The sequence below is a fragment of the Amphibalanus amphitrite genome, unplaced genomic scaffold (genome assembly GCF_019059575.1).
Source record: "Amphibalanus amphitrite isolate SeventyFive unplaced genomic scaffold, NRLGWU_Aamphi_draft 001027F_arrow, whole genome shotgun sequence".
NCBI lineage: Eukaryota > Metazoa > Arthropoda > Thecostraca > Balanomorpha > Balanidae > Amphibalanus > Amphibalanus amphitrite.
Window position 1 is genome coordinate 148,140 of NW_024882521.1, and position 16,651 is coordinate 164,790.

The 16,651-nt window shown below is 54.7% G+C and overlaps 3 protein-coding genes and 1 long non-coding RNA gene across 4 annotated transcripts in view; 2 read left to right on the forward strand and 2 right to left on the reverse strand.

Annotated features, from left to right (window-relative positions):
- Positions 1–16,651, reverse strand: part of LOC122369350 (dynein axonemal heavy chain 6-like) — a 47,855-nt gene that overhangs the window by 9,585 nt on the left and 21,619 nt on the right. The window contains exons 44-57 of the mRNA XM_043344032.1: positions 16,284–16,507; positions 15,856–16,096; positions 15,441–15,631; positions 14,923–15,095; positions 14,405–14,588; positions 12,442–12,613; positions 12,051–12,212; positions 11,610–11,786; positions 11,121–11,317; positions 10,247–10,492; positions 1,740–1,977; positions 1,374–1,534; positions 805–946; positions 92–277 (exon numbers count right to left, since the gene is read on the reverse strand). Of these exons, the coding sequence (XP_043199967.1) occupies positions 92–277; positions 805–946; positions 1,374–1,534; positions 1,740–1,977; positions 10,247–10,492; positions 11,121–11,317; positions 11,610–11,786; positions 12,051–12,212; positions 12,442–12,613; positions 14,405–14,588; positions 14,923–15,095; positions 15,441–15,631; positions 15,856–16,096; positions 16,284–16,507 (2,694 nt within the window). The remainder of the gene's footprint in view (positions 1–91; positions 278–804; positions 947–1,373; positions 1,535–1,739; positions 1,978–10,246; positions 10,493–11,120; positions 11,318–11,609; positions 11,787–12,050; positions 12,213–12,441; positions 12,614–14,404; positions 14,589–14,922; positions 15,096–15,440; positions 15,632–15,855; positions 16,097–16,283; positions 16,508–16,651) is intronic.
- LOC122369353 overlaps positions 1–16,651 on the forward strand; it is a 37,303-nt gene that overhangs the window by 9,096 nt on the left and 11,556 nt on the right. The window contains exon 2 of the long non-coding RNA XR_006254392.1: positions 576–719. This is a non-coding gene — a long non-coding RNA (uncharacterized LOC122369353). The remainder of the gene's footprint in view (positions 1–575; positions 720–16,651) is intronic.
- On the reverse strand, positions 3,230–5,308 carry LOC122369351 (organic cation transporter protein-like). The gene has a single exon (XM_043344033.1). It carries the CDS (start codon positions 5,004–5,006, stop codon positions 3,393–3,395), a length of 1,614 nt encoding a protein of 537 aa, XP_043199968.1. The 5' UTR covers positions 5,007–5,308; the 3' UTR covers positions 3,230–3,392.
- LOC122369352 (organic cation transporter protein-like) lies at positions 6,892–9,952 on the forward strand. Its single transcript, XM_043344034.1, has one exon. It carries the CDS (start codon positions 7,487–7,489, stop codon positions 9,089–9,091), a length of 1,605 nt encoding a protein of 534 aa, XP_043199969.1. The 5' UTR covers positions 6,892–7,486; the 3' UTR covers positions 9,092–9,952.

Consider the following 16,651-nt stretch of genomic DNA (forward strand, 5'->3'; position numbering starts at 1 on the left):
GTCCTAAACCCCACCCGCACATGTGACCCCCGGCTGCCCCCGGGTGTTGTCGCCCTCTGTCCTCCTGCCCCACTCCGAGCCCCACACTGACCGATAGGTAGGTCTGACGGAGCAGAATCGGCTCCAGTGCCGCCTCCAGTGTCTCTCCCACGGCCTCGATCAGCATCGGCAGACCCAGTCGGATGCAGGTCTCCAGTACGCGCAGCAGTTGTCCGTCCGACATTTTGGCCACCTTCAGACCGTCGGCCGCCTCCATACGGCGGATCCACTGGTTCGCCTGTGTGAGGAGAGGACGGGAGAGAGAGAGAGAGAGAGAGAGAGAGAGAGAGAGAGAGAGAGAGAGAGAGAGAGAGAGAGAGAGAGAGAGAGAGAGAGAGAGAGAGAGAGAGAGAGAGAGAGAGACCGACCAATCAGCGATGGGCAGTGGGGATGAGGAGAGCGTCTACCTACATTACATTAGGTCATTAGGCTTAGCATGACAAACGACTGATACCATTCTGACCCCATCACATTATCGGGTTTATTTTGTCTTTCTGTTTAGCTGTGGTTGATTATTTGTTCCTGTGTCCTTACAGATTGCGGGCGCCGAACATTATTAACCACGGCTGCTCGTTACCACCGAACCCGCTGTTCAGAAGCCCGTTAAAACTGGAAATTCGCCTGTCGTCAGTGAGCTGGATCGATGCTCTGGACCACACGGTGCCGGAGGACGACCAGAGGTGGGTACGAAAGCACACGCTCTGTAGGTATCCTAATTGGACTTCCCAGTGACTTTGATGTGTCGTCTGACCCCTGACCGCTGACCTGGTCCTGCGGGTCGATCATGAGCGGCCAGCGCCGGCTCCGGGTGGAGAGAATGGCGTTCAGCGTGCTGACGTCATCCCGCGGCAGGCCGCACGCGTTCCACTGACGGATCTGGTACGGGTCGGCTAGCACTCCCGACAGGCTGAGGGTGTTGAGGGAACAGTCACCGCGGGTTGTTGGAAATTTGGAAGGTAGGGTTGACTTCTTGACACGCGGTTGTTACTCTGTGGGACGTCTCAAAATCACCCATGAATTTCTTCGGCACCCGTCATGGGCCGGTTGAGTCATTAGATGAGTCAAACCATATCCTAGCGAGAAAATCGAGCAAAAGCACTGAACTCGCCAGGTAAGGCCAGATGCTGCCTGACAACACGACCTGATACCGTAAGAAATAGTAATCGGGCACCGCTTATGAGCGACGAGCTCAGATAGCATTTCCGACTGACTGCTACCGTTCCGGACTACACCGCTGTATTGCGGCACAGTATCCAGCCCACCACATAGAGCATTGAATCCTCCCAAACCCAAGCATCGGGATTCGGGAGCGTCCCGCGGTCAGTTATACGTGCCTGAAGTTGTCGGCGATGGGGACGGCCAGCAGCTGGCACATCTCTACCCAGTGTTCCAGCAGCTCCTCCCGGAACTGGGAGGTGAAGGCGCCCAGGTAGGAGACGCTGGCGGCGCCCATGAACATGTTGCCCACCACCGTCTTCAGCTCACCGTCCAGCGTCTGAGGGAGAAAATCGGCAGGGTGAGCTGAGTGAGCACTGAGCACTGAGCGTGAGCAGTGGAGGTCCAGTTCCACAGAAATTCACCGAAAAACAATTATGAAATAGTCAGATGCCGATTTAACCATACATAAAAAACTTCATTTTGAGCCAGCCCAATCCTCCATCTGTGCCTATTGGTGTATTGTCCCTGCCGTTGGCCCATACCTCGACGTTGATGGCCCATCGTTCGCCCTCGTCGGCCAGCGCCGATGTCAGTTTGGAGGCGCGCGTCAGGCGGGCCGAGGTCACCGCGATCTTGTCCTCGAGGCTCTGTTTCTCGCCGACCGAGTGGTCGTAGAGGCTCTGCAGCTCGGCGATCTGCGCCTCGACGGCCGCCAGCCGGTCCTGCTTCTCCTTTAGAGTGGCCATCACGGAGGCCAGCTCCGCCTCGGCCGCCTGCAGCCTGTGGGAGAGACGGGGAGGGGGCAGTCAGGTACCGCCTGTAGCCTGTGGGAGAGGCGGGGAGGGGCAGTCAGTCAAGTACTGCCTGTAGCCTGTGTGAGAGGCGGGGAGGGGACAGTCAATCAAGCACCGCCTATAGCCTGTGTGAGAGGCGGGGAGGGGCAGTCATGTGCCGCCTGTATGCCTGTGGGAGAGGCGGGGAGGGGCAGTCATGTACCGCCTGTAGCCTGCGGGAGAGGCGGGGAGACAGTTGCCTCTCTTGCTTTGCAAGGGAATTGGAAGTCAGTAGTCACCTCCAGTCTATGGGAGCAAGGGAAGGCAGTCAGTCGCGGCCTACAGAATGTTGAAGATGGAAGGGAGGCGGTCAGTTACGGCCAAAATGTGAGAGAGGGAAAGGAAGAGACTGTCAGACGTCTGCAACCTGTGATAAAGGGAGGGAATACTATGGGGAACACAGCCACCCACTGAGGCCTGTGGCAGAGGAAATAAGAGGGACAGCAGGCAATTTCAGCCACTGTCTTATCCCTGCAGACTGTCCTAAATTGGCAGTTCCAACTACGCTGGGGCCTCTGTATTCCCTCGAGAGGGAGAGAGGGACGGCCGCCCTCACAGCGCGGCTCGATCTCGTCCCTGACCGGTACCATAACTCCTCCAGTCCATCATCCGACCCTTATTTGTATCCCGGAATATTGCGACGTCTCAGCCAGAATCTTGCAGCGACATTGGATTTACGACGGTACATTGATAAATTTTCGTCACTGTCGAAAACACAAAAAGGTCGCAAACTCATCAAAACAACCCGTCACAAGTGAGTATAACCATGTAGCCGCACGGCCCTCACGTCGCCACAACATTCCGGCCTGTATTTAGGTATAGTGTATCGGCTGTCTGTTCTCGGGAGACTTGCACGTACCAAAGGCATGCAATCGTTTTGGTCCGGGCAGGGGTTACCGAGCTGCCGAGGGGTTAGTTGGTTGATGGTTCCGAGATTAAGGAGATTAACCTAGGGGTCCATCTCTGCCCCTATCAAACAGAAGTTCTAACATACTGCTGATATCGTGTAAGTGATTGTCGCAGGTCTGAAATGTCATATGCTTTACGCACTATTGCAGCTCATACGTAGCGGCCCCGACCGACTGCCAAGCGGCTTAACAACGCTACACTGCAAGTGCATACCACATGACAGCGACATATTTTTTAAAAAGTTTAAGAAGCTCATTTAAAAAGTTTCGCTGGTGATTAAAACATAGAAATTGCCTAGAATCAGGTATATTTCGCAATCAGAAAACATTAACAATCCCAGGCAATTGACGCACTGCCCTCGCAGATGTCTAATTTCTCCATGATAAGTAACGTACAGCTGCGCTTTTCATCGACGACTCCCGAAAGTCGAGATCAGCGTGCCTGGTAATTTTGTCACCGTGTTTTCTGGACGTCTCTGACGGTCTCGGGCAGCGGCCGGCCGGCCGTCTCGGGCAGCACGAGCAGCGTCACCAGGCCGGCCGACACGGCCAGCACGCCGAACACCACGCTGGGCGCCGCCCAGTGCCAGCCGCCCAGGCCGTAGGCCACGTGCGGACTCAGCGCGCCGCCCACCGACTCGGCCATCGTGGACAGGCCCAGCGCCGCGTTGCGCACCTCGGTCGGCATGTACTCCTCCAGGTGGACGTAGATGACGCCGAAGCCGGCGCCGATCGCCAGCTTGCCGAGCATGCCGAGCAACAGCACCGGCCAGCCGGGGGGCACGGCCGGCACCGGCAAGATGGCCGCGCCCGTCAGCAGGTAGGTGGCGGCCATGACGGGCCGGCGGCCCAGCCTGTCTATGAGCGGCACGGCGGCCATCGAGGGCACCTCCACCAGACCGGAGAGCAGCATGGCCAGGTAGGCGTTGTCGGCCAGCTGCGCCGAGTCGAACGAGATGCCGTAGTAGACGACGGCCATGACCACCCAGAGCCAGATGGTGGCCAGCGAGAGGCAGCACATGCGGCGCGAGCTGAAGAGCAGCAGCGCCTCCCGACAACGGCTGGTGTCTTCTGCCGGCGGCGCCAGCGACAGCCGCCGCAGCCGCTCGGCCACGTCGGCCGGCAGCGCGCGCCCGTTGACGGCGGCGATCTGGCGCAGGCCGGCGGCGGCCCGCTCGGTGCGTCCGTGCGCCGCCAGCCAGCGCGGCGACTCGGGCAGCAGCCAGACGCCGGGCAGCAGCAGCAGGCCGGCGGCTGCGCACACCAGCTGCAGCTGCCACCAGGAGCGGAGCAGCCAGCCGGCGGCGGCCGTCAGCATGATACCGGCGGCCCAGGGCAGCACCCAGACGAGGCCGGCCACCGAGCGGTGCCGCTCGCCCACCGACTCCATGCACAGCGTGAACAGGCAGATGTAGATTCCCATGCGCGCCCCCGTCGTAAGTGAGGCGACCGTGAGGAAGACGTTATAATTCGACGTTGCAGCAGTCACGGACGCCATCAGAACGAAGAGGCCGGCGGCCAGGGCGGCAGCGCGAGCCCGTCCGTACCAGTCGCCGATCAGACCGAAAAGCAGGGACGTCACCAGACTAGTCAGCATCTGAGCCGTGAATATCATCGAGCGTAGCACGGAGCGGCCGCACACCAGCTCAAAGTCGGTCACCACCGTGGACTGGTAGACGCTGTGGTCAAACTGCCACTGCACGCAGGCGGGACGCGGGCCGTCCGTGGCGTTGGAGCCGGGCACGAAACACGACTCGGCCTCACAGCCGGCCTCGGTGGGCACACACGAGAGCGAGTTGTTGGCGGCGTCACGCACACACCAGTGGTCAGGCGAGTCGATCTTGAACACGATGGAGAATGTGTCAATGGCGGCTGTGAGGGCGCCTAGAGATGTGGCGAAAACCAGAAGCACTTGGAAACGCCCGCCGCCACCGGCCAAATTCAGGAGGTCGTCGAACATTTCTTCCGATGGCTGCTTCGTTTGAGGCTTTTCGGCGCCCGGTCCATCGCTATCGTACTGAGGCTTTTCGAGATCTCCTCCAGGGTCATCCTTTGCCGGGTATGACATCGTGAAAAGAAAGTAGCAAGAAAGCTCACTTTCAGAAGGACTTGAAGGACTAGCCTGTTGCTGCTGACAAGGAACAGTAATACCAGAGTATCGACAGTTTGTCGGCGTTCCTCCTTCTGTTCTTTTCTCAGCAGTTGTCAGATATTTCTTGTTCGAATCATCCTCGGTGCTGATCGTTCCAATCCACTGTCTCGTCCGCCGCGCACAGCCCGCTGCCGGACCGCCCCGCCCGGGTCCGGGCCAGCCACTGGACTGGCCGGGCCCGCGCGGCGCTGTCACAGCCCCGGCACGGTCCGCCCTCCGACAGTGAATTCCAGCTTAGTAGTCCACCGCGCCGACCGAGCGCTCAGCAAACGATACACTGGCGGATCCAGAAAGGCGGTCTGGGACGCTGCGGGGAGGGCATACCCCCCCCCCCAAATCGAAATTCCAAGAACTCATCATATTTCGATTCCTTACGCACTGCTGTGCAGTTTAAAACAAGTATATCAGTCGATCCATATCGTCGACATGAACGCATCTAAGGTGTTTTCATCGCTCTAGCAGTCTCTAGCAAAAGTTATTGCCAAAAAAACTGCTGGGGACCTTTCATGACCCGAGATAACCTCGGGGACATAGGGAGAGGTCACTGGTACAATTTTCTTACTCAGTGTGTCAAGGTTACCGTATCCCGATGTTTGAGTGTCTAGGATTGCGTCCGTCCAAAAGAGACGCCGTTCGATTCTCTCTCATTAACTTAGGTAGGTAAAGTTAATAAAGAGGGCGCAAAATTGACCTGTCCTTAGCTCACCAGTATCAAAATACCGAGATATACATTTTATACATACTGTTACTCTTACCAATTTCTGAACGTTTCAAGGCGATCGTTTAAACGGTGTTGCTATGAGGAGCATTTTATCTTTGCGGAGATGAGGTCACTTGACATGACCTGGCGACCTGATGTTGAGCGACCTGGGTCTGAAATTTTTACATGTAGGTACGAAGAAGATGCATGAAGAGGTGTGCCCAAAACAACCGAGGGTCAAAAATTTCACACACGATGTGAATTGATGTACTCACATAGGTATGATAGCAATACACGCCAAGTTTTGTTGTGCTGCGCTCCGCCTTTCTCTTTGCTCACGCAAGAGCTAGTGAGTGTAGCCAAAAACGCCCCCCCCCCATTTGGGCGAAGCTGGTTAAGATTTTGATGTCTGAGACTCAAACTCTGGCTGGAACTGGCTCGGTCTCGCGGGTTTTAGCGGTAGGTTTTGCACCTAGAAAATTTAGTGTACTTCAGGCTATATCTTCGTCGTCTCAAGCTTTTAAGTGTTGATGCGATCGACTTGTTGGGTAACAAGCCGGCCATGATCGTGTAAAATGGCTTCATCGTAGATCGATTACATAGTATCTGAGATATAACCGGAAATTTAAAAGTGCAAAACCTACCGCTTAATCTCGCGAGAGCCGTACGTACAGCACATTATTGACTCCCGACGGGTGTGGCTTGCGTTGGTCACGTTAGGTATAATTCATATATGTTGGTAAGCGGGACGGAAGGTGGCCGGCTATGGACAGACCGGCTTAGCGTGGGTGTACAATCTGAAAACGGCTCATTAAACACTCCTACCCAAGTAGAGTCCATAAACGACACTGCTCAGCCAATGCTATTTGTAAACACCATGTTATTGCTCTACTCGAATGTGTATATTTGCTTTAACATACACTGTATATGGATTTGACCTGGAATAAGACATGCACCGAGCGTCAGCGCGACCAGAGTCCATTCATTCCATCACGTTTTTCTGTTGGGAGCGGCTCGACTGTGACTGCCGGCCAGGCGGCGGGTGGGGTGGGGGGGCCGCGGCCAGCTGGACAGGCCCGTGCCCTCCCGGCGCCCAGTCGCGGTCCGGAGTCCGCCGAGAACGGTGACGTGTGCCCCCGTCCGCGCCGGTACAGCGCAGCAGTACACGAGGGACTGCGGAGGGGCTCCAGAGAGTGAGACGAGGAGCTGTGTGACACAAGAGGTTTGCGAGTCTTCGGAGAGACGACCGTCGATCGGAGGAGCAAAAAGAGGCATCCCGTGGAGCAATCAAAATGGCTTCGGCTAGCTGCTCAGGAATCAAATGGTTCAGCTTGTGAGAGGTAAAACATTGCTGGTGTTTGAAGCGACGGAGAGACGACCAGCAGAAACAAGAAAACCCGAAAACACGTCGAGGCCTCAAAAGTCGAAACTAAACGACTGATACTTCGACACGAAAATTGACCAAAGGGAATCGCAGGTCCAAGTGTCCTTGACGCTTCTCTGAGAAAACCTGCGCTACCGTTTCGGGCCGGCCTAGTATTGAAACGCCAGCGCAACTGACCGTCCGGCTCCATTCGGCCCTGGGAAGCATCACAGTCTCCAATCGCTGCAATTTAGCCTGCACGAGGAAACCATCGCAGTACGTGGGACTCAATTGGGCTTTTGAAGTCATTGCAGCGCCCAAACAAGCTCAACTATGACTGGCAGCATAAAGCCCCATCAGACCGACAGTCTGGAAATGACTGCGGTTCACGAGTCGGAAGTTGCCAAACGGGAAGAGCCATCACAAGAAGAAACGTTCGACGACCTGCTTGAATTGGCTGGTGGAGGCGGGCGTTTCCAACTGCTCCTGGTTTTTGCTACATCTCTGGGCGCCCTCACAGCCGCCATCGACACCTTCTGCATCGTTTTCAAAGTCGACTCTCCTGACCACTGGTGTGTGCGTGACGCCGCCAACAACTCGCTCTCGTGTGTGCCCACCGAGGCCGGCTGTGAGGCCGAGTCGTGTTTCGTGCCCGGCTCCAACGCCACGGCCGGCCCGCGTCCTGCCTGTGTACAGTGGCAGTTTGACCACAGCGTCTACCAGTCCACGGTGGTGACTGACTTTGAGCTGGTGTGCGACCGCTCCGACCTGCGCTCGATGGTGTTTACTGTGCAGATGCTGGCGGCTCTGGTGGCCGCGCCGCTGTTTGGTGTTCTGGGAGACTGGTACGGCCGGGCGCGTGGCGCCGCCGTCACCGTGATTCTGTTCACCGTGTTCGCACCACTGATGGCCGCAGCGACCAGCCTGTGGACGCTGCTGGTGGGAGCGGCGGCCACCGCCGCCACCCACACCGGCCTCTACATCTGCCTGTTCACGCTGTGCATGGAGTCGGTGGGCGAGCGGCATCGCTCGGTGGCCGGCCTCGTCTGGGTGCTGCCCTGGGCCGCCGGCATCATGCTGACGGCCGCCGCTGGCTGGCTGCTCCGCTCCTGGTGGCAGCTACAGCTGGTGTGCGCAGCCGCCGGCCTGCTGCTGCTGCCCGGCGTCTGGCTGCTGCCCGAGTCGCCACGATGGCTGGCGGCGCACGGACGCACCGAGCGGGCCGCCGCCGGCCTGCGCCAGATCGCCGCCGTCAACGGGCGCGCGCTGCCGGCCGACGTGGCCGAGCGGCTGCGGCGGCTGTCGCTGGCGCCGCCGGCCGAAGACACCAGCCGTTGTCGGGAGGCGCTGCTGCTCTTCAGCTCGCGCCGCATGTGCTGCCTCTCGCTGGCCACCATCTGGCTCTGGGTGGTCATGGCCGTCGTCTACTACGGCATCGCGTTCGACGCGGCGCAGCTGGCCGACAACGCCTACCTGGCCATGTTGCTCTCCGGTCTGGTGGAGGTGCCCTCGATGGCCGCCGTGCCGCTCATAGACCGGCTGGGCCGCCGGCCCGTCATGGCGGCCACCTACCTGCTGACGGGCGCGGCCATCTTGCCGGTACCGGCCGTGCCCCCCGGCTGGCCGGTGCTGCTGCTCGGCATGCTGGGCAAGCTGGCGATCGGCGCCGGCTTCGGCGTCATCTACGTCCACCTGGAGGAGTACATGCCGACCGAGGTGCGCAACGCGGCGCTGGGTCTGTCCACGATGGCCGAGTCGGTAGGCGGCGCGCTGAGTCCGCACGTGGCCTACGGCCTGGGCGGCTGGCACTGGGCGGCGCCCAGCGTGGTGTTCGGCGTGCTGGCCGTGTCGGCCGGCCTGGTGACGCTGCTCGTGCTGCCCGAGACGGCCGGCCGGCCGCTGCCGGAGACCGTCAGAGACGTCCAGAAAACACGGTGACGACGGTCTCGAATACGAAGAGGCGGTGCGTGATGCATGAGAAATCTAGCTTTGTGAAGATATGTACTCGATCTGAGTGAAGTTGTGTAAATGGCTTGACCAAACTCGATCAATTAATATATGAGGGCCATAAGACAAATAAGAAGCTACTCAAAGGAGCGCTTCTTCTCAAACCAGCAACTTGTATTGTTAGCAGGACAGAATCAAATCAGCATTGCAAAACTATTATTGTTTTGGCCGTGTCAAGATTTTCAAACGACGTTGTCAGTGACTTTAGTGTTCCGATTCGTTTGGTGATGAAGAACATGTGGACTTCAATTCTTAGTGTTTGATCAATGTTGTTATATATGGGGTATGGCATCAACAATAGAAACTTCCTACATGGAAAAGAGGTCCTTTCTTGTGCCGATAGTGGGTTTTTAGAAGTACGCCGCCACGGCCATTAAAATATGAGGAGTGCACTTACCTTTGAAATCCAATATTTGTCACAGATTTTGTTAATCATCTGTCAATCAGTGAAGTGCACGATATGCGTAAAATACCGAAGCTATCATTGGTGGCACTGGCAAACATACTTGGAAGTTTGCCAATGATACTTTTTTCTTTAGCGCACACGTAATTGAAGCCAGCATAAGGAAGCTGGCTAGGACGTTTGTTTTTGTACATCGTTTTGTTTTCGTAAGTGCTTCAGCGCATGCATACCTGGTAACTATCAAGCGCCCGGAAAACTGGTTGGGAGGTGCCGAACGTGGCACCCTAAATGTGTGTAAATAATGGGTTCTACTCCTTACACACTCACAGCTCGTGCGACGCACGCCTCAGCGGGCGGTTATTGGGTGTTCTATAAATAAACGGCACTCTCCAGCCATGTATCAGAGAAAGTACAGACACGCCTGTTCCCGGTGCACCAACGTGCGCCCAGTAAGGCGTGCTGAACCAGAATCTGACGAAGCCGCCGCCGGAGGCATAACAAGGGTCGCAAATACAAGCACCTCCAGTGACAGGTGGAGATCGACCATATAACAAAATAAGAAAACGTCATAATCGTAAATTAAAAACACTGACTACGTATAGCGGAAGCTGCGAACAGCAAAAATGATCGAATAGCCAGCGCAATTTCTATACAAATAACGTTCAGACGACCAGATTGCTTACCTCGCTCTTTTCGGCTCCACTTCTTTGAAGACTCTTGCAAACAGGTCGATGGCCCTCACCCAGAGGCACATGCTCTTGCAGGCCTTGGATACCTTCTCCACCACCTCAGGCACGAACTTGGGGTCGTCGATGTACTTTTTGATCTTGCGCAGCACCGTTTCCGGAATATTTTCCTTGTCATATTCCATCAACCGTTTTAGAAAATTGTTGTCCGACAGTACTTGTTTGGCGGTAGCCCAATCAGTCCTGAAATAAACATCGTTCTAGCTATTTTACCCGACTCTCTTCAGTGAAACTAATATCACAGCGCCCAGAGATATCAGATATCTTTGACCGTGGTCTAATTTAACGACTATCTTTCCACGTCTTGTGCGCGCACAGACAGTTCTTTGTGATTTAAAGAGCAGCCTAGTAGCGCTATATCATAAACGTGGACTCCAGGCGCCGCAACAACCGCTACAGTTCCAACTGCTCCGCGTTTGACAGGAACCAGACACCACTCAGTGCCCAGCTGAGGGCTGGACTGGGCGACCGGGGCCCACAAGCTCCACATATTCCAAACATTTATATCACTACGGCGCTAACATGTCTATTAATGAGGGATTTTCGAGGCTTCTGAATGCGTTACGTACTGCCGGAATGCATTCGGCGCCAGTTGAGATAGCGGCGATCAAACACTAGCATATCGAGTATTTGTCAAGATACAAACTGACGGTATGCAGTAATTAACAGTAGCTGTAATTATCAGTCTGTGCAGTGTGTGCAGGACCTGCCCCACCGTTTACCACACGATCACAGACCCTCCCTAATATATCAGTACACTTGGCCCAGCCCATTGCCACCCGCACCGCCACCACGCCACGCCACGACTCACTTGGCGCCGAGCAGAATACAGACGGCCTCCAGCACGATCTGCACCATCTCGGGCGGCTTGTTGAACACCTTGATCTCGGAGATGTCCGACTTGTCCAGCGAGTCCAGCGCCTTGACGGCCGCCTCCAGCGCCGGCAGCGCCTCGTCCAGGTCTTTCTGGGCGTCATCGGCCAGCGTCTGCGTCTCGTCGGCTTTTACCTGGCGGGGTGGCGGTAGCGGCATTTGAGGGACCGTGCTTGAAGTGTAGGTCAGATGGAGGCTTAGCGCTATAGTGCAACGCAACACATTTCGGTCTAATCCTGTAAGATAAAATGCACTAACCAATTGTGCTTCAGCAATCAGAAATAAGTCTAGGCAATACATTCTTTTATGAATGAATGACCGCAGGCGCAATGGCACGATTCCGGCATTATTGATAGAGCTGACTCCTCTATGCGTCTGTGAGTGAATCCGACCTATGTTCTGTGCCGTCTCAGCCCATCTCTCTCACCTTGGCTGCGGCCTCCTCCACCTGGACGACCTCTCGCACTTTGTCGGCGGCCGACTGGTCCTTGGCCAGCCGCTCCATCAGCAGCTCCGTGTCGGCCGACTTCTTCTTCAGCTCCGGCTCCAGCGCCACCAGCTCAACAGACATCGTGTCCACCAGGCTGTTAGTCTCCTTCAGCTTCTGCAGGTTCACAGCGGGTGGAAAGAGCGGGTCAGGGGAGCACCTTTCAGCGTCAGAGGGACTGGGAGACGGGGGGACATGAGTGTTGTCAGAGGTGTCAGGAAGACGTTCGGCAAGCAAACGGGGCGGGCTTGACAGTGTTGTATCAATATTCAGGAGAGTGAGGGTTAATGAGGAGCCTTTCCAGCGGATTTATAACGCAACCGAAGGTGTGTTTGATTCGTGAACCACGACGACGGACGGCTCTGACGCTCCGAAACAAACCTTGAGGCCGTTGGAGATTCTCTCCTTGGCCCCGTTGATCTTGGTCTTCTGTTCCTTGAGCATGGTGCCGTAGAGGTTGATCAGCTCCAGGTAGCTGGTCGGGGTGACGTAGTAGTAGCGCTTTAGCTGGTTCAGGAAGCGCGCCCTGGCCTCCACCACGTCCTGACGAAAAAAAAACAACGTGGGACATTTAGACATTGGGACAAGAATCGCGCTATTTCACGTCCACGGCTATTTTATTTTGAACAGCCACTAGATCGATGTGAGTACCAAGTCAAATTATATTCATCAATCGATTAGCATTGAAGTGTCCATCCAGCCTGTCGTATATGATCCCTCCCCTCCCCACAAACACATCCTCTCGCCTCGCCCCACCATCCGTACACCGTACCTGATGGGCGGTGACGCACATCTTGCAGATGTTCTCGGTGAGGTCGGGGTCACCTATCTCGTCCTTCTTGAGCAGTTTTCTGGCGACCTCCAGGAGCGCCTCGGCGGGCCACTCGCTGAACCAGTCGATGGTGCAGCAGTTGACGACGGCCGGGAACATGCGGCAGTAGAACCTGCCGACGCCAGGACACGACGGACGTCAGCCGCAATTAAAGCAAAGGCTACAAAGCTGTTAGTAAGGGTCTAAAATTCAACTGATCATTCCGAGAACCACTACGCATATCGTTTGTTTTAAAGGTAGTGTGCCAGCTTTCCTGGACCATATGGAGTTAATGACCCGGATAAGGAGAACCGGATTTTTAGAACTTATCCATACCTTCAAAACTCATGGAAACGTCTTAAATTCTTCAAATTTTGAGTACCCCAGTACGATATTCGCCCCGACGGGTTGTCGGTCGTACCCCAACCACATTTCACACCACTACGAACAATAAATGCACACACTAAAATCGCTATTACCGATAGGCTCATCCAATCAAGTTTCGATAAACCAGTTCATCATCTCCTGCGGTTTCGAACACGCCTGTTAGGTGGCTTCTGCTCATACTTTTACCGGGGTTACATGAGCAAGTAAATGCGTATCAGGAACGGATTTTCCTATTCGCTCACCATTGTAGTCCGTTTGTAATGCGTATTAACTCTGCTCATGTAACCCCGAGCTTTGTGGTGCGGTGGTGGTGCGTCGGGCCGCGCACTCTGACTTCGGCCAAGAAAAATGCGTCAGCTGATCATTGTCATTTCTGCCACTTTTGTGTGGTGAGATGGGGTCATAACGTAACAGGCGGCTGTTTCATATGAATTATTTTACATAAAATCATATTTCAAACCATAAATTAATGTTCGACAGCCAAATTAAAGAAACAATACCAATACAGGCTTACAGTTTAAGTTCGTCATTGTGTTGTCTACGATTAGACAGCTAATAACTCATTCCCGTACGTCGTAAATCTATAATGACCTTTGCTTATTGTCACATGTGCGCCGCATTCGCGATTGTTGCCGACGCCTGTTTGCAGGTCAGCCCACTACAGTTGTTATACATATCGAAAAACCGATAAACTTTAAGGCGAAAAAAAACACTATTCCAGGCCCATTTTTGATTTTTTGCGATATCAGGTAAAAACAGAAGCTTCTTATCCTAGGAAAAATAAAATGGAAATCATTGGAAGGTGGCACACTCCCTTTAATCGTTAATTAGTTTATTGCGACTCTTTTTCGACCACTACGTATATCATTTGTTTTATCATTAATTAATTAATTAATTGCGACTCTTCTTCGACTGTTAAAGGGACCCTCCCACCTTTAAAAAAGTTTATGAATTGGCATGAAAGTGATGTCGCTCGGTTCAGAAAGAGCGAAAACGAATATCTACCAAATTTCACCGAAAAATATTCACCGGTTTTCAAGATATTAGACTTTTACTTTTGTTTACTTTTTGGGATCTCCGCTGTTCCTAGCGACTTTATTTAAAAGTGCGGCATTTGTTGCGCGCAACGCAGCATATACCACCGCGTGCTACAAAACGTTTTAGTCAAACATTTAACGGACGTTCGAAAGCCTGATGACGTCATCAGATTTAAGTGCCTATACCAATACATTGTGGCACTTATTTGCACAGATGTCAAAATCAAACTCAAATTTCTTTGCGATGAAGTAATTGCTGGAGAAACGGTTTTCACGGCACTGATTTTCAAAGAACGTCCATCAAGATGGCTATCTCAACTCAAATCTAATGTTAAGGTGGGACAGTCCCTTTAATAAAACTTAAGTAAGTACCCTCTCACATTTCAATAAACATACGCGCCCCGTACAGGATGCCCGTTGCGCATCATCGCCGCTCCTCACTTTTCGTCCCCGTCCCATGTGTCTCACCCCACCCATCCACCAGTCCACGGACCACCGACCTGAAGGCCTCTCCGGCGGGACTCATGCTGAGCACGATGTGCAGGTTGGAGCGGACGTGACTGATGAAGTGGCTGAAGATGGCGTCTCGGTCTCCCTCAGGGATGCCGGCCTGCTTGGCGAACGGCCGGCTGGCGATGATCACCTTCTCGTACTCCTCCGGGTCGTACAGACTGGGCACTTCGCCTGGGGAGGGAGAAAGAGGGTGTGTGACAGTGAGAGAGGGGACGTGTGACACTCTGGGTCGTACAGGCTGAGCTCCTCGCCTAAGGAGAGAGAAAGAGTGACAGTTCGGGCCGTACAGACTGGGCATCTCGCCTGTGTGGGGCGGGAGAGCGGAGCATGACTGTAAGGGGCGAGTAATTCCACCTCCTCTATGTATGATGATATGGTTGTGCGATCCTCTCTTGACACCTCACCTCTGCACTGAGGGGCGTATTGTTCTACGGATCGTTGAAACAGTCAAGCATTGCAGCTAGGTGTTACGGCCGCTGAGCTGGTGGCAGCGGATCATGCTCACCCGAGTTGAGAATGCTGTCAATGTCCTCCATGAACTCCTCCTGGGCGATCTGGTAGTCGGCGAAGAAGAACACGGTCTTGTTGCGCTGCACGCCCGCCTGCCAGTACAGCTGGCGCAGGTCGTCCCGGAACGAAGTGTGGTCGTAGCCGCGGCACAGCGCGATCATGAAACACCTGCGGCGGAGTCACGACACCGGCACGGTAAAGGGCAGTTCACGTCGGACAATGTCGCAACGTGGGATGCGATATGACTGACACGAACGCTCGTCTATGGCGGATGGTTGATGCCAGACAAAAAAAAAACGCCGCATTTCAAAACTCAAAACTGCTTTCTGAATCATCACTTCCTCCAGATCACGCCGACGGTTATCACTAAGTGTGAGACCTACGCGGCAGGGCACCAAAACACCAAACCAGCGCGTTCTGCGCTATAGCTAGACCACCCTATGCGCTACTGCAGCACCAGCTCCCACGCCTCCATAGAGCACGATCCCCTCTGAAGGTCGAATCCCGTCTTACGTGGCGTTGTTGACGTGGCAGGCCAGTCGGGTGAGGCTCTGTTTGCCGGTGCCGCCCACTCCCACCAGCAGGGCGTTGCCGCGGTCCGTGCGGAGGATGCGTGCCAGACGCGTCACGTGCTCCACAGCGTCCCGGAAGAACACCAGCTGCATCTCGCGACCGCCGCTCACGTTGTAGTCGTCGAGGTAATCCTGTCGCGTAGGATATTTTCATTGCGCTACATGCACCATACATTCATTGATAAATGACGTCATAGCTATAAGATCATAATGATGTGAGACCCGATTTCAAATATGCCTGGAACGGCTAATGTAAGCTGCAATATACCTACGCATTAAACACCTATGCATCAATATGCGAGCATAGCCAAGCCAAAGGTGATCACGGACCTTTAAACTTATACAGACGACCATACCTGGAGGACCTTTTGCAGCTTGTCGTGATCCTTGAACTCCTCGTACATCTTCTGGTCCTCCTCGGCGCCCATTTTGATGAAGTCTCCGAACAGAATGGGCGTGTCGCGCAGCACCTGTGGGTCCATGTTGATGGCGAAGTTGCGCCCGGCCACCTCCAACATCATCGTGTTGAAGTACATCTTGTCGTCGTCGGTCACCAGACGATCGTGGAACACGCGCTGGGCTTCGTGCGTAAACAGCCTGTGGAAACGCGGTAGACTCGTAATACAACGCAACGAAAACACATTCCAGAAAAACAACATTTATATCGTCTGACGGCCACAAAAAGAAATGGCCAAGCTCCATCCACGAATCGCTCCTTGGCCCTTGCACCAAGAACGCTGCCGTACCAGCAGCTCACCGAAGCCATAGCAGTTCCCCCACGGACCTGAACATGGGCTCCTTGTCGACTATGACGCTGGGGTCGGCCTGCAGCACGCCGTTAATGCACTTGGAGAGGTCTCGCAGGTTGAAGATGTAGTGTGACTTGGACGGCGTCGGCAGCAGGTCCAGGCTGATCCGGATGTAGATCTCCACGGCCGAGTTGACAATGGCGTCCGCCAGTGATTTGACCGGCGCCGCGAATCCGGCCAGAAAACCGTGCACGATCGACTGCGGACAGCGATAGACACTCGGTCACCAACCAGCATAACGGTCCAGAGTGACATAATATCGGTGACAAGATGTAGCCTGGTCTTGTCATCCCGCATCTGCAGCTCATCTGAACGAGTAGGGACGTCATCATGGCTGAGAAGA

Excerpts from the sequence above, each read along its gene's own strand:
- LOC122369352 (XM_043344034.1), top strand. The coding sequence starts at position 7,487 with ATGACTGGCAGCATAAAGCCCCATCAGACCGACAGTCTGGAAATGACT.
- LOC122369351 (XM_043344033.1), bottom strand. The coding sequence starts at position 5,006 with ATGTCATACCCGGCAAAGGATGACCCTGGAGGAGATCTCGAAAAGCCT.